Source organism: Physcomitrium patens, chromosome 12 (genome assembly GCF_059467195.1).
Source record: "Physcomitrium patens ecotype Gransden chromosome 12, ASM5946719v1, whole genome shotgun sequence".
NCBI lineage: Eukaryota > Viridiplantae > Streptophyta > Bryopsida > Funariales > Funariaceae > Physcomitrium > Physcomitrium patens.
The window spans coordinates 5,669,370-5,683,113 of NC_143421.1; the positions used below are offsets into that span (position 1 = coordinate 5,669,370).

The window sequence follows — 13,744 nt, forward strand, 5'->3', positions numbered from 1 at the left end:
CTTCTTTTTTTGAATGACCAGATCCAATATTGGATAATCTAGAGGCTTTTCTTGTGGAGTTTTGATTCATATATGGAGAACACGATGTAATTTGTGTTGCAAGCAATAAGATCCATATTTTATGATAAGACAATCGATCAGTAACATTGTATGCTTCACAATTTTGACAACTTGCAATTAGTATCAAGTTGGATGATGCTGCACTTATTAGCCAATTTTTCTACGGATTACAATATGAAGTAAAAAAATTAATGCTCAACTTACCTAATCCTCAAACATTGAATGAAGCAATTGACTTTATTGTGAAGTGCGACAATCACTTTTTTGAATTTCGATCTGAGAACCGTACAAGTAGACCTCAACATTACTATAATTCAATGGCAATACCAACACCTCTTCAACACATACATTCAAAAGTAGTGGATATGCAAATTGATGTAGTACGTTTCAAACCTCTTACTAAGCAAGAAAAGACTCGTCATCGTCAAGAAGGATTATGTTTATATTGTAGAGAACAAAGACACAATGATCAACATTGTCCAAAGAAACGACGTAACCACAAACAGAAGAGTATGGCTGTGAAAACAGATAATATGTCGGAAAACGAGTTTGTCTCTCTAGAATAAAAACTGTGCGGCAAGAACCTTATACAACATCTAGTAAAGGTCCTATTCTCTCCTTAGAGCCCATTCCTTGTTTTATATTAAATGTTATTTTAGGACCTAAACATTACAAAGCCTCTGCCTTGTTAGATTCAAGAGCCTCAGCGTGTTTCTTTGATGAAGAATTTACTAAAAGACATAGCATATCTTTAGTAAAGAAAACTAAACATGTTCATGTAGAAGTCATAGATGGTCGTCCATTATCTTCTAGAGATATTATTCATGAAATCCTTCCTATAGAAGTAATAATCAATGGTCATAATAGTTTTGTAGTATTTAATATTATTAAATTTCTCTCTAATTTAGTCATTTTAGGTTTATCGTGGTTAAAAAAATACAATCCTCAAATAGATTGGATTTCTTGAACTCTCACTTTTTCTAAAAGTATAACTAACAGTGTAGTTAATCAAGTAGAGAGTCATAAGTCCAGTTCAATTAAACCCGTGTTTATAGATGCAAAAGCTTTCTTGCATGCTGCTAAGAAAGAATCACCATATATTATTCATGCCACACCTGTTATTACTAGTGAAAAGACTTCAAGTGGCATTCCAAGCCAATATCAAGAATTTCAAGATATATTTGAAAAAATGAATGCGGATACACTCCCGGAACATCGTCCCTATGATTGCTGAATTGACCTTCAAGAAGGAGCACGACTACCATTTGGACCAATCTACAGTTTATCACAAAATGAGTTGACTGAACTCAAGGAGTATATTGAAGAAAATCTAGCCAAGAATTTCATACGCCATTCTAAATCTCCGACAGGTGCTCCAATTCTATTTGTGAAGAAAAAAGATGGATCATTGCGGATGTGTGTTGATTATCGGGGACTCAACAAGATTACTATGAAGAATAGGAATCAACTACCTTTAATATCCAGACTTCTTGATCAACTGAATCAAGCTAAGATCTATACAAAAATAGATCTCCAAGGAGCATACAATCTATTATGCATCAAAAAAAGAGATAAATGAAAGACTGTGTTTCGAACTAGGTATGGACATTTTGAATACAACATCATGCCTTTTAGACTTACAAATGCACCAGCAGCTTTTCAAAATCTAATGAATGATGTTTTTTGAGAGTTTTTGGACGATTTTGTGGTATGTTATCTAGACGACATCTTGATCTATTCTAAGAATCCAGAAGAACATGAACTTCATGTTTATCATGTGTTACAAAAATTAAGAGATGCAGGACTCTACACCAAGATAGAAAAGTGTGTATTCCAAACTACTTTGGTCATTTTCTTAGGTTACATTATTTCAAATGATGGACTTATGATGGATCCTAGAAAAATTCAAACTATTATAGATTGGAAGATTCCAAAAATGGTAAAAGATGTCTAATGCTTTTTGGGATTTGCCAACTACTATCGGATCTTCATCAAAGATTTCTCTCGAATTACAATTCCACTTACACGTTTGACTTATAAAGACAAACTCCAATGGAATCAAGAGGCGAAAGTTGCTTTTGAATCTTTGAACACAACGTTTGTTTCTGCACTAATCTTGTATCGTGTTCATTTTTCCAAAGCATTTTTTAAGGAAACAGATACATCAGACTTTTTTTTGGTTGCGATTTTGTCACAAATGGAAATAGATGACAAACTTCATCTAGTAGCCTTTCATTCAAAAAAATTCTCAACAACAGAAATCAATTATGAGATCCATGACAAAGAACTTTTTGCAATTATGGATTCTTTTCAAAAATGGCATTATTATCTAGAAGGCGCTTCCAATCCAATCACCATGTATATGGATCATAAGAACCTCAAGTATTCCATGTCAACATGCGTATTAAATTATCGTCAAGCTTGTTAGAGCATGTCTTTATTAAGATTCGAGTTCATCATCACTTATCGGCCAAAAAAATAACAAGGTTTGTCCGATGTCTTGTCTAAACATTCTTATCTTTCACCAAAAGAAGGAGATGCAACTTTTGAGCAACAAAGAACGGTTCTCTTAAAGTCGGAGCAATTTCATCTTTGAGTAATAAATCAACATTGACTAATGATTTAACTTTTCTCAAGCAAGTTTAGTTAAGTATGTCTTGAGATCCTCTTGTTCATGATATCAAGAATAATTCTTTTAAATCTTATGATCTCTCTAAATTCGAGTTCAAGAACAACCTACTCTATTTCAAAGAACGCCTATATGTTTTAGAAAGAGAAGCACGTTTACGTATTTTTTAAGCTCATCATGACTTCTCAACAGCAGGATATTAAGGATACAATAAGATTTTGGAGCTGATATCTAGAGATTTTTGGTGGCCTCAAATGTGGAAGGCACTCAAAGATTTTATACAATCATGTGATGTTTGCTCAAGATCAAAAACTCCTCGTCATCGACCTTTTGGACTTCTTCAGCCATTATCCATTCTAGAACAACCATGGTCTTCTATTTCTATGGACTTCATCACGGATCTTCTAATCTCAGGTTCTTATGATTCTATATTCGTGATAGTAGATCGTTTTACCAAGATGGCACATTTTGTACTATGTACAAAATCTATCACAGGTGAAGAAACAGGTAAGCTCTTTCTTGACAATATCTATCGCTATCATGGATTATTTAAGGATATTATATCAGATAGAGGAAGTCAATTTGTATCAAGATTTTGGCAGACTCTTTTCTAGATTCTAAAAGTAGATATAAAACTATCTTCGATATTGCATCTTTAAACTTGTGGACAAACGGAGCGTGTTAATCAAGTTTTGAAGCAATATATAAGATATACCATTAACTACCAACAAGATGATTGGACAACTCTTTTGCTATTGGCACAGTTTGCTTACAATAATACAATACATTCTTCTACAAAATAAACACCTTTCTTTGCTAATTATGGTTATCATCCATGACTTGATACTTTTGACTTTTCAAAAGTTGATAATCTTATTGCGAAAGATTTGGCAATTCAATTATAAGAGCTACATGCAACGATAAAGGCATAGCTAAAGGAGGCTCAAGAACAACAAAAGGTCAATGCGGATGTCTATTGAAAGCAACAACCACCATTTCACTTAGGTGATAAGATATGGCTATTTTGTCACAATATCAAGACCACTCATTCTTGTGATAAGTTGGACTATCGAAGGCTTGGACCATTTTCTATTTTTGCACAAATCAATCTAGTTGCATATTATTTACATCTACCAGAGTCAATGAAAATCCATCCAATATGCCACGTAACTCTTCATGAATCATACAAGACAATGGACATACCAAGAAGATGACAAACTCCACCTCCTCCTATAGATATGGACAATAATGAAGAGTTTGAAGTAGAAGAAGTCTTAGATTCAAGGCGGCATCAAAATAAATTGGAATAACTTATCCATTGGCGTGGATAGGATATTAGTGAACATACATGGAAGCTAGTAAAGAATCTTACAAATACAGCAAAGGTGTTGGAGGCTTTTCATCAACGACATCCATCAAAATCAAGATGAAAAACTTCTTTATAAAAGAAACAACATCTAGGCAAGATAACATTCTACTTTCAATTCTTTTTTTATAGCTCCTTTGTAGTTGTGACGCTCAGGAGTTGGAGAACCAATAACCAATAGATTCGACTTAAGAGCCTTTATTTGCTGACCTGTCAGACGAGAAATTACGATTGTCACAACCTTCAAGATGATGCAATTGAGATGAAGATCTTCAAGAATGACATGTTCTTCCTTGAATAGATGGCGAGATACAATACTTTTGATATCACGACTTGAGAAAGGACTCCCGATGTTTGGTGATTTTGCTAGAGGTAGAAATAACTCTTGATGGTGTTCCAAATGTTCTATTGGAAGGAAGTTATGAAGGCGACAACAATGCTGAAATAACTAGGTGGTCTTTCCGCCCTAGTATGGGACACTACTGATGGTTGAGAGGCCCTATCAATCATCTTCGAAGAGAACAAAGATCAGAGTATGTGGCGAATACAATTCGTTGCATCATAGATTTCTTCAACATATGATGACCGCTCCTCGTGGAACTCGTCCCTAGAAGCAGAGGTAATATCACGGAGATACTCATAATTATATATATAAATAGGTAGAAATAAACAAAAGTAGATAAAAGTAAATTAATTCTATAGTATTTGATATGGAAGCTTTCGAGAAGCTTCATAGATGCTACTTTGACTTCATGGGTGTCTTTAATTGACTTTTTGGATTAAAAACGTCATCAAAAAGTTGGCCATGTGCCACTTATATTGTTAGCTTGAAGACTAAGCTAACTATGTGGCCCCCATGTAGAAAAACTTACCTTGTAAGTCAAGGCATGGATCTTACAAAGTCAACACATAATGGAGGTCCTATAGAACGTTGCCATGTAGCCCCTAGTTAGATAGTATATATAGAGACAAGAGTGAAGCCTTCTTCACTCTTATCAACTCCTTTCTTACTTCCAATCTAGTTTCAAGGGGCTCTAGTTTTCTTGTCTTTTGGCAATAGCCATTCTTGTTTCTCTTTCAATATACATACTTGTTTATTTATATTTTGTTACCTTTCTTTGAGTGAAGGCTCACTTGTCTGAATTTCTTTTTCATTGAGTTCTTATCCTTGACACTTCTCTAAAAGGTTTTATGAAATTAATCTACTTTTATCTACTTATACCTATTCCAACTTAATCATATAGGTATTTATTAGAGTACCTATGTATGTTCGTGATATAATGCCATATCACCTTTAATACTAAAATCTTAGATTTGTTTTTACAAGAATTATATATATATATATATATATATATATATATATATATATATATAGAATTTATGTAGTTTTATTAAAATTAAAACTTCTTATTTTTTATTTTTTCAAAAAAATCCAATATTTTTTTAAAAATTATTATTATTATTATTATAGAAGTTGGAATATTTGGTGGATTTATATGTTTTTTTGAATCTATAGTTGATATATCCTTGTAAAATATAGAATTATTTCATTTTTTTTAACTATGTTTTAGTTTCATCGAAAATATTAATAGAATTTTATATATTAATATATTAGATAATTCAAATTATATCTTATTTTTTTCATAATATATATTGAATGCAAAAATATTGAATTTTTCTAATAGGACACTCGATATGGTTTTAAAAATAATCTATAGGATTTTATTGTCTATAAATGATTTAAAAACAACTATTAAATATTTGATTTTAAAAAATCAATACATGTATCCTATTAGCTTTTGTACAATTAGAATTGTTTCCAAATACAAGAAAAACTCAAAAATAATTTTTTTTTTTATTTGGCCATAACTACTTTAATAGGCTTAAATCTATAAATTTTATAATTTACTTTTTAAAATAAAAATATCATATCTTAGAAAGAGTTTTTAAAATATAATTATATAACCTAAATAATTTAGGTAGATCATTTAATATATGTATATATATATATAGTATTTGATATGATTTTTAATTTCATAAAAGAATTTATCAATGAATAATTAAATACCACTAAATTTTCAAGTCATTTTGATCAAAGTTAAAAAAAATATGCAAAAGATTCTAAGCAGATTGAAAAGAATAATGACTAGAAACTAGTACAGTTTTTGAAAAAAAAAAAAAATCCTAGTTTCAATCTAAAATTTGGTGTGAAAAAATTTCCTTATATTATACCATAAACAACTCTTTGGCCACCTTAATGTTGAAAGGTTTCTTGTACATAGGATCAATTAGAACTTAAACTTTAATAGTATTAATAGAGAGTTGTTAAAGAACCTCCTTTATTGCAGCTATATCTAAACTATTATTTAGAAATGCTTTATGCCTAAAATAAAGTAGATTTAGTCTAATTTTAGATCTATTTATTGAATTATATATCCTAAGTTCTAATTAATTAACATGTAATATATAAATATACTAAATTTAAATCATTTAATATATTTTCTAATAATTGAGAGCCATTGTCATGTAGTGATGCTAATCTAAGAAAGGAGAGGCTATAAAAGAATTTCTTTAGTATTAGATTATATGTAATGATGTTGGATTGATTAAATATTATTTGCAATCTCATTTTAATTTTGGTACTTTTTCTTCACTTAATTCCTAACTTACTTAAAATATATATTATCATTACTTTGCTAATTACAATATTTATCAGTTGTTGACTTACTATGATAGCATGTATTATTAGATGGATATTTATTTTGTTTTATTGTATGTCTAAGAATATTGAGATATTATTATATATTATTATTGTATAATTAAAAATAATATGTTTTTGATTGCTTAAATAAGAATTATCATACTCCATAATTTTTGGCTCTATATTTATGAATATGAGATTATTGTATTTATTTGAAGTATTTCAACAAACATATCTTTGATCAAATTTGTGGTAAGTATATCTTTTATAGAGCTTATATTGCAATTAGATTTTTTTTGTATTTAAAGAACTAATTGATTGAATGTAATTATATTATTCATCTTATGGCTATATTTTATAATAAATTCTCATATAATACACATTAAAAATATGATGTTAAAAAATTATAAGGTCAAAATTAATAATGATTTGAAGGTTAGATTCTCTTTTATAAGTATAAATTATTAATATGAAGTCTACCATAATTTCAACTATCTTGTTTGTAGAGTCATAATATGAATCACAAATATCTATAATTAATAATAAATTTACTTGATTAAATAATAGAATTAAATAGAGATAAGTTAAATTATTATTATTTAAATAAAAAGCTTCTTCAGAGCTTTGCAAATGTGAATTTAACCTTATACATATTAGTAAGTGACTGATAGGTTGAAAGGTTGGCCAAAAAAATGGCTACATGTTGCACATATTAACTACATGTATTATAAGTTGGCTAGATGGCACACATTTTAGAAACTTATTTTATAAATTAGACACGTATCTTATAAGTTAGACACTTGTTGTGTGGTCTACAAGACGTTGCTACATGGTTCTTTAGAAAATAGTGTATATGGAAACAAAGATGAGGCCTTCTTCACTCTTATCAACTTCTTTCTTGTTTCTAGTCTATTTTCAAGAATCTCCAGCCTTCTTATCTTTAGCAATGGCCATTCTAGTTTCTTCTTGAATATACATATTTTCTCAATCATTTTTTGTCATTTCTCTTTGATATGCATTTCATTTGTTTATTTACATTCTTAAAGTTCTTAATTTTGACAATAGGTGGCTAAAACCTTAATGTGTACATGTCCCTTGCATTTTAGACATGTATAGTTTCTTCAACATGTGGTCCCCAACTAGCCATTGCCAACTCCCGGGCTCCAATCCAAGCATGAGTGTGATTTCGATTACATAATTGGCATCCACTGTGACTTTTGTCGGCATCTGGGGCTTCTATTGCAGCTTTTTCAAAGCAATACATTCTAAGATAGAGCCTTGGTCTACTTGGGCAAAGGTTACAGAAGCTTCAAACAGTGACTGCATGTGGTGAGGAGATCATGAGATGTATTTGAACTTTAAGTATAGAAAGAAAATCTAAATTCGAATCTTCATATTGCTTGATACCTTCAAATTCGTGCGGCAATATGCAACGGGTGGCACCGCAGCGTCAAATGCTGTGAAGCAACAAATAGAAAGCACACAGGGAGTGGTGTGCAACACAACCTCCCTGTTTTCCATTGCTCTATGTCAATGGCGTGATGCTTTCTCACCAACTGGGGAGGTTACATGCCTCCCCCTAATGAAGTTTTCGGAGTAAACAATCAATTCTCAATCTCCTTAACGAAGTGTATATGCAACCTTCTATGCTTGCGATGTTCTCGCATAATCGGCTCTCGATGAATGGAACTACTGTGGATCGAAATCCTTCTTGACGGACCAGCCCACCTCTCTGTGAATGGGGATATCGTCAGTGAATAGACCTACTCTGACTTTAGCTCGAACTGGGTGGAGGAATGTATGATTCTTGCTCTTTCATTTCCTACTGGAAGACGCGCTCACCCGTTGCATTGAAGACCCAAAACAATGTGCTAGCAATGTACATTACTGAAGTGAGGGTTAGAAACGACTGAAAAGACCCCAGGCGTTCGATGAACAGGCCGGTACCCAAGGTGCTGATAATAGCTGCCATTGTGCCTGCTGTATTAGACATACCTGCAGGGGCGAGCCACATGGTTGCTGTCAGTCACCCATCAGCTGATTGAATCTCCGTTTCTTATGCACATTTAGATGCTGTTACATTTGGGAACTGAGAGGAAGAAATGATTTAATACCGTGCAGAACGCCTGCATACTTGGGCCCTATCTCCTGGTAATTGACGAGGAATCCTGCTTGGCTGAAGGAACTCAAGCCCACAGCTGCTGTGAGCCACGCGGCGGCCACCATGGGATCACGCACAGCGTTCAGCCCCAGAAGCGCCGCTGCGGGGCCCAGGAACCCAATGGACTGCATGAGTTTGCGCGTGGTGGTTAAAGAGACGCCGGATTGCACAAGGAAGTCGGAACTGGCGCCAGCTATAAAGCCAACTGCTGCCATCATGGCCCATGGCACAGCACTGAACCACGCTGCATCTTTCAAGTTCACTCCAAGTACCTGCTCCATAACCAGCAAACCATTCCATCTCTTTATCAGTTCAAGGTAACTTTTATCTCCAATGGTTAGGTTCACCAGGTGTGGTCTGTTCACAGAGAAAAGGTCCAGATAGTGCAACATGGAGAGTCTCGCACTGGGAGCTCCAGGTCCAAACAGAGTAATGAAGCAAATTATCTGAGTGCTAATGGAGAGAATGAATAGGTGCAGGAATTTACTCACCGTGTTAAAATACACTGGCATCCACCCCAGAAGAATGAAGTAGCCCTGCACCACATCAACAAGTTGATGTCAACATTGGGTGCGTAATTTTTGAAGCTATTCCCAATCCAGGTAGGGTATTCCAGCCGAACAGGAGGTGCAGAAGTTCGTGGAAGACTGTTAGAAATCGACGTACCCAGTTGTTCATAAAGTTGGCGATTATGATAGCCCATGTTGGAAGCTTTGAAAGGAGAAGACGAAATGGTGGAATTGCGCTGCGCGGAGGGATCGCAGATGAGCTTTCGACTGTTCCAACACTCAGATCTTCGTTTCCTTGTTTGATGTACTGGTACTCCTCTCTAGAAATCCTGGGCTGACTTTGAGGATTCCGGGCAATTTCAGCAAGCCATACAAACAACCAAACAAAGCCCGACACTCCGAAAGCAACGAACGGTGCATTGATGCCAGAGGAAGTTGCCAGGAGCGTGGGTGTAATGACGAGCCCCGCCACGCTCCCCAGATGAAAGCCTGCCATCGTCATGCCCACTGCTCTTGACCTCTCTGTTCGAGGAAACCACCTGGTAAAAATTTCACAACAGTGTTTCAGTAAGCTCGGTGTGCCACTCACATACGAACATAGGTTGAGACCACAATTGTCATTGGACAAATAGTCACGTAATGCTCGGGAGCTCGTAACAAGAAATCAATTTGGGTTGTGTTGAGACACCGCACCTGGAAATCATGTTGTTCATGCAAGGCATCGTCACACCCTCTGCAAGGCCCATGAGCACACGGACAGCCAGCAACGCCGAGAGAGAATGGCTGGCGGCCCAGGGAGTCAAAAGTGTGGCAAGAGACCAGATGGCCACTCCCCAAGCCATAACGGCTTTTCCTCCATAGCGGTCGGCAAGCGCTCCTCCGGGGATTGGCGACAGCAAATATCCCCACAGGAAAGATGACTGCAACGTACACGTTGACTGCTTATCAGAGATTGTCACTTCAAGCCAATGTGAACTGGCTGCTCATCGTTACTAGTCTCAAGGAAGGGTTCAAATGTAGGTGATTTAGGGGTACAAGTTGAAGAAAGTTGAGGGAGGGAGGAGCTAACTTGTACAACGCCAGCGAAGCTTTGGCTCCAACCATGGGCAGCTGACATGGGTACAATCGCCACGGACATGACGACTCGGTCTGCGTTGCACAATGCCATTGCCAAGGCCACCATGGCGACCACTTTGGCCCTCTCCGAAGATAGAAACGTCAGCCACTCCGATTTCTCTCGTTCAAAAAAACTAAAATCAATTTCTGTGGACGCCACTTGACATCGGGTCGTCCCTGCATCCTTCCAAGTTTTCCCCGAAATTTGAGTAGGAGCCAAATCCTTCCCCCGAAACATTGGTGCAATTGGGCGGGGATGATGAGCACTAGATTGAACGCGTGAGTTCCGAATTACTGCAACAGGATTCTTGTTCGAGGAGAGTCTAAATAGTTGCATGGACTGGGATGACGAAGTTGCGCTTAGAGATTCACGTGAAAATACTTGCATATTCGAGCTTCTATAGTGAAAATCCTGTCGTGTCGAAAGTGGATGGTTTGAGGTGATGCAGGGCGCCATCGCCATCGCCATCGCCGCTATGTCGAGAAACTCAGACACCAGCAATCGCAAAACGCTTTTCTACTACCTCACAACAAAACTGGCGATCTCATAGGCAGATTGTGGCAGTCACTGTGCTAGAGCTATGTTCCACTCCTCTAGACAATTTGCTAAAGAAGTTCATGCAAAATTCCCAGTTGTGTACGCGTGCCAAATGTTCCCTGTAAGATCATTACCCATTCGCAAGACACGTGCAAGGTCATATCTCACGAGGGGCACAAACATTCCGTCGCATTTGAATCGAGATGGTTTCACAATGTCTTCATAGCCCGTTGAATCGGTTCAACACGGTTGTTGTGTAACATCAAACTACGCAAGTCAAAAGCAGAGCAGCCGGAAAGCCTTTGTCACAAATCGGAGTCATTCCTTGACCTGACTTTTGTAAAGCACCAATGCCACGAAGACTCCACAACTGAAGTGACGTATACATCACATTCCGGTGGTTTCAGTCATTTTGAAGTCTCAAAAATGCAACGTGAGCTGACACGGAAGACTTATGACAACCTGAGAGGGAGTCCGGCATGCAAACCCAATCTCACAAATAAAATGCCCCACGAGCCTCCTTACATCCAAATCAATCTATTGAACCCATAATCCACGTAACATTCGCAACACAGGGAGGATATCAGACACCAAAAAGCGAAGGTCGTGCGGAGGCCAGGTCAACGCTCATGTTACTAGCTGAAGAGGGAAGGAAGATTAAAAAAAAGAAAAAGAAAAAGAGAAAATCACAGAGACAACAGAACAAAGTGACTCCTCCGACAGGGCCTCAGTGGTCAAAAATATTGAACCGATTCGCGGCGCTCCGACGCCTCCATTCAGAAGTACGAGGAATCAGGAAAGTTGCCATTTGGAAATCAGCACCGGCCACAGAGGCACACACATGCATGCATGAGTGGTAGCTCAGTGACTTGCCGACTCTCACTGCCTCTTGCCACGTTTTTCATCCCCTGGACGGCATCGTCGCCAGTTATCAAAAAACCTGTAGCCAATCGGTGCTGATCCTGACCTAGATACGGACCAGTGGAGAACGCTAAAACAATAGACAAAAATGGGCCACGAAAAAATAATTGCGCCACAGAGTAGTCCAAATATATACAACAGATAAGACTTCCCCAACCGAAAAGCTTCACAAGATTGACACAAAGCTGCCCAATATTATGGTCCCGAGGTGCGATCATAACGACTCCCAGCGGATTCTTCATGTCGGGGGTAGGACATGCTTTAGACATGGTCCTGGAGTGAGTGAGGTCCAGCTTCGGCATACATTCCCCCACATACACACCGGCATTGCGAAGCGAGGCTATTGAGATCAGCGATGTCACTTTCCGAGGTCATGAGTGAGGAGATGATGTCGCGGCGTGGAAGACATGAATGAGCCCCGTTGCTCTCACGTTGAAGCTCGCGACCCGTTTGGATACCTCGATCCGCGGGACGAAACCGGGTGTCGAAGTTTTGGTCGAAGTCCCAAATGGAGGGCTGGAACGAGCCGGATGAGATCTTGACTTTGTTTTGCTTTTTGGTTGTTGTTGTTGTTGTTTGTTTGTTTGTTTGTTTGTTTTTTTTTTCCCTTTGTTTCTTGGGTCTTGTGTTGTTCTTTGAAGATTGTTGAAACGATCTTTGATTTTTGGCTACTTGTATTCTGATGGTTTGTAATTGTGGTTGAAATAAATGCTTGTGTTTGGTTCTACAAGATGTGAGCGAATCTTTATTGATGTGATCTTGGAAAAAATATATTTAAAATTCAAGAGAGTGAATTTGTTAAGTTACATCTTTCGGTTATTTATCAACTATAATGATTTCTAGTTAGAGAATTTTGGGATATATTGATACCTTTGTAATAATAAAAATTATCTTAAAAAGACTAATTTGATTTTTTTTTATAATAATTTTATGACAAGAATTATTTATTTTATTTAATAATATAAATATTTAATTTTTTAATGCAATTTACCACTATATCTAATAGTAATATACATGATAATTTATAAAACAGACTTAATATAAAATAATAATTATAAAACAATAATTATAAAACAGACTTAAGATTTAGTCAATTTTAACAATCAATATGTCTTAATCACAAATAAAAGCAAAGATGTTGATTATTTATTCATAAAAGTTTAATATTTCTTGTTTCAACTAATATTACTGTTATTATTAAATTTTAGCAAGTAATATGCATTATAAAAGTTAAAATTTGATTAATGTTCTAATTGTATAGCTTATTTATAAACATATTATCATGCACAACAATAAACTAAGACTACAAGTAATTTCAACAATATTAAAAATCTTTCCAAATCTTATGGATATTAATAAGTTTAAATAAGCAAAAACTTAAAACTATTTTCAGCATAAATTAGATAAATTCTTAAAAAATTAAATATATCTGATCTATGTATGTATATATATATATATATATATATATATTTATATATTTATATATACATACTTCTATAAATTATAAATTTAACTTTTAAGAAATAGATATATTAAGATGATATTCAAAATGATTAATTTTCACAATACATAATTAAAGATTACACCTAAATTTTTTGAAAGTTTATATTATATAATACCAAGACATTTTCTTCTACACTATGTTAACTTTAAACCATAGAATTTTACTTCTTTTCTTTTCTTTTGAAGGTAAGATTTGCAGTAGATTTTTTATTTTTTATGTTTTGATTTTGGTACATATAA

The 13,744-nt window shown here is 35.3% G+C and overlaps 1 protein-coding gene across 1 annotated transcript; it reads right to left on the reverse strand.

The window, feature by feature from the left end:
- Nucleotides 1-7,971: 7,971 nt before the first annotated feature.
- Nucleotides 7,972-11,489, reverse strand: LOC149988013 (putative anion transporter 4, chloroplastic). The gene is made up of 6 exons (XM_090254660.1): nt 10,496-11,489; nt 10,120-10,346; nt 9,584-9,965; nt 9,409-9,453; nt 8,871-9,189; nt 7,972-8,751 (listed from the first exon to the last, which is right to left on the reverse strand). The coding sequence occupies exons 1-6, from the start codon at nt 11,009-11,011 to the stop codon at nt 8,579-8,581; spliced, it is 1,662 nt and encodes a 553-aa protein (XP_090110786.1). The 5' UTR covers nt 11,012-11,489; the 3' UTR covers nt 7,972-8,578.
- Nucleotides 11,490-13,744: the final 2,255 nt, after the last annotated feature.